The 2,855-nt window shown below is 33.9% G+C and overlaps 1 protein-coding gene across 8 annotated transcripts in view; it reads right to left on the bottom strand.

Annotated features, from left to right (window-relative positions):
* The window catches only part of herc3 (HECT and RLD domain containing E3 ubiquitin protein ligase 3), a 27,883-nt gene that overhangs the window by 9,441 nt on the left and 15,587 nt on the right, over nt 1–2,855 (bottom strand). For 7 of the 8 annotated variants that reach the window (XM_020591690.1, XM_020591691.1, XM_020591689.1 and 4 more), the window contains 2 exons: nt 2,168–2,334; nt 1,541–1,607 (listed from right to left, as the gene is read on the bottom strand). In XM_020591690.1, the coding sequence (XP_020447346.1) occupies nt 1,541–1,607; nt 2,168–2,334 (234 nt within the window). Of the gene's footprint in view, nt 1–1,540; nt 1,608–2,137; nt 2,335–2,855 lie in introns of those variants that run through there. The other variant, XM_020591696.1, reaches the window with a different exon arrangement.

Genomic DNA, 2,855 nt, shown 5'->3' with positions numbered 1-2,855 from the left:
ACATTGTGTGTGGAGTGCCTCAGGGTTCTGTTTTGGGACCTAAATTATTTATACTATACATTAATGATATATGCAAGGTTTCTGATTTAGTGAAAGTGGTTTTGTTTGCTGATGACACTACCATATACCTACAGCAACTCTCTGGACGGGTTTCACAGGAACTTGAGAAGATACAGAAATGGTGTGATAGTAATATACTATCTCTGAATTTGGATAAAACTAAATTTATGGTATTTGGGAATTGTAGACTAGATAATGAACTTCAATTGAAAATTGGGGGAGCTAATATCGAACGAGTATATGAAATTAAATTTCTAGGTGTCATAGTTGATGACAAATTCTCCTGGAAATCTCATATCAGATATATTCAGCATAAAATAGCAAAAAATATATTGATATTGGCAAGGGTTAGATATATTTTGGACGGGAAAGCACTACACGTTTTGTATTCTTCATTGATTTTACCATACTTTGAATATGGTGTTGAAAACTGGGGAAATACATACATAAGCTCACTTCAACCATTGTATATATTACAAAAAAGAGCGATAAGAATTGTGCATAAGATGGGGTATAGGGATCACACCAATGTAGCTTTCATACAGTCTAAATTGTTAAAGTTTTTTGATTTAGTGGGATATAAGACTGCTGTGTTTTTGTATAAAGCCAGGAACAATTTATTACCTGGTGGAATTCAAAAACTATTTAATGAAAGGGATGGGGGATACAATTTAAGGGGTCAGTTAAATTTAAAAATTCATGCTATACGTACAACCAAAAAAAGATTTTGTATTTCCATAAGTGGGGTAAAACTATGGAATAATTTAAGTGTAGACATAAAAAATAGTAATAGAATTGATGAGTTTAAACATAAATATAAAGGTATGTGTCAATCAAGATATATGCAAGAACAGGCTTAATGATTAATTAGATGGAACATTGTGGGTGTGGTGTATGAATGTTAACACTTTGTAATAATTCTTTAGTATATTACTTGTGTGGTGTAGAAGATAATTAATTAAGAATGTAATTATGTAAGAATGTTAACAGTTATAATTTTTTTGTATATTGTGTGGTGTAGAAGAGAATCATTTACTGCTTGCAAACCAATGATGTAAGATGATGTCATGGGGTAGGACTGGATAAGTCTGACTTCTTCCTACTCCATTCAAGCATGTACTAGGTATAAGTAAGTTGATATTGGATTATGTGTAAAATTATGTGTGTTGTCATATCAACTGTTTCTACATGCTTGAAAGAATAAATCAAATCAAATCAAATCAAATCAAATATGCACCTGAAAGTAGTCCCTAACAGGTACACTTTTTACTGCGTGTAATATTTGCTAAAACTACAGTGGCCAGCTGTTATAAGAAATGATTCCAACTGATTAGTTTCTAAAGATTTACATCCTCCAAACTAGCCAACAAACTGGTTAAGGAAGTCAGGAGGCATTAGGAGAACCTATACATTGTTTGTTTTTAGTGTTTTCATGGGATTTGTTGTAAATAAAAAAAACAATGTAAAAAGTTAAACTCACAGAAAAGTTGAGAAGAAATGTCTCTTCCACATCACCTCCTTCATAGTCCAGAAGTTCTTGTAGACTCCTACAAAATAATAGATGAAAGGAATTAATGCACTTCCTTCTTGTTAACATCTGCTACAAATCATAAATCTGCTTTGGTTTGACATTTAAAATGAAAACCTGAGATCAAACAGACGGGGGAACTAACTGTGAGAGTAAGAGCACTAACATAATGTAACAGTAGGAAATTACTCAAAGGTAATGTTTTGTTTGTTTTCCTGCCCTCAAAACAGAGGAAACATGGTCAGGGAAGAAACGAGCTGGCAAAGGAAATGCTAAATAGTCAAAGAAACTTGAGAATTGACCTCATATACTAGGCTGAGATCAATTTGCAGAGGTGGAAAGTAACTAAGTACATTTATTCAAGTACTTTTGGTGGTATTTGTACTTCAGTTTTTTTTTTCCTTTTGTGCTACTTCATACATTGACATAATTATATTATTGAGGCAAATATTGTATGTTTACATTTATTTGATAAGTTTGTTCATTTTTAGAACCAGATTAACAAAACAAAATACAGTATAATACAAAGTAACAAACAGACAGTCCTGCCTTAAAAAGTGACCTTGGCACCACAGTCACCTGGCCACAGTGGGTGAGAGCTCCTTGAAGTCCTCCAGCATTGGTATTACATCAAGCAGCTTCTTATAGAGAGCCAGGGGGAAATGGAGATCCACCACAGTGGAGTTATAGATGGCCAAACCGCAGATGATCCCAATCAGGTGAAACCAGTTCTGCTCCACAAAACACTGGAGACACAGGGAAGTTATTGCACTACTGGCCTTTCTACCTACTTGTACTTCTCTAACATATACAATGACTGATGACTTTTCACATTACACAAACTGAAAGCCTAAAGAGATGATGATATACCAGCCAGATGAGGTGTCTATAGCTATGCTTGGTGGTTCTGTGAGGAAGAGTGGTGCTTTGAATGCTAACATCTTCACAATGACAATGCCAACATGTCTACCAAGTATAGAGCTTATGATGTTAACCATCTGAGCATGTTAGCATGTTGAAATTTCCTAATTAGCAATAAACGCAAAGTATAGCTGAGGCTGATGGGAAGGTCATTAGTTTTGCAGATATCGGATAATGAACCCAAGTATTACAGACGTTAGTTTAAAATACATATATTAACAATTACATGCCTGGTTTTGGCATTTAGAGCAACAAGAATGAAGAAGAGCCAAAAGAAAAATATATATACTCCAGTTAATACCCATAAATATGCTCTTAAAGTCACAAATGTGTATATATATATATA

This window comes from Monopterus albus, unplaced genomic scaffold, assembly GCF_001952655.1.
Source record: "Monopterus albus unplaced genomic scaffold, M_albus_1.0 scaffold15.1, whole genome shotgun sequence".
Lineage (NCBI taxonomy): Eukaryota > Metazoa > Chordata > Actinopteri > Synbranchiformes > Synbranchidae > Monopterus > Monopterus albus.
Note: the sequence above shows the minus strand (reverse complement) of the source record. Positions and strands in the feature narration are given on the sequence as shown.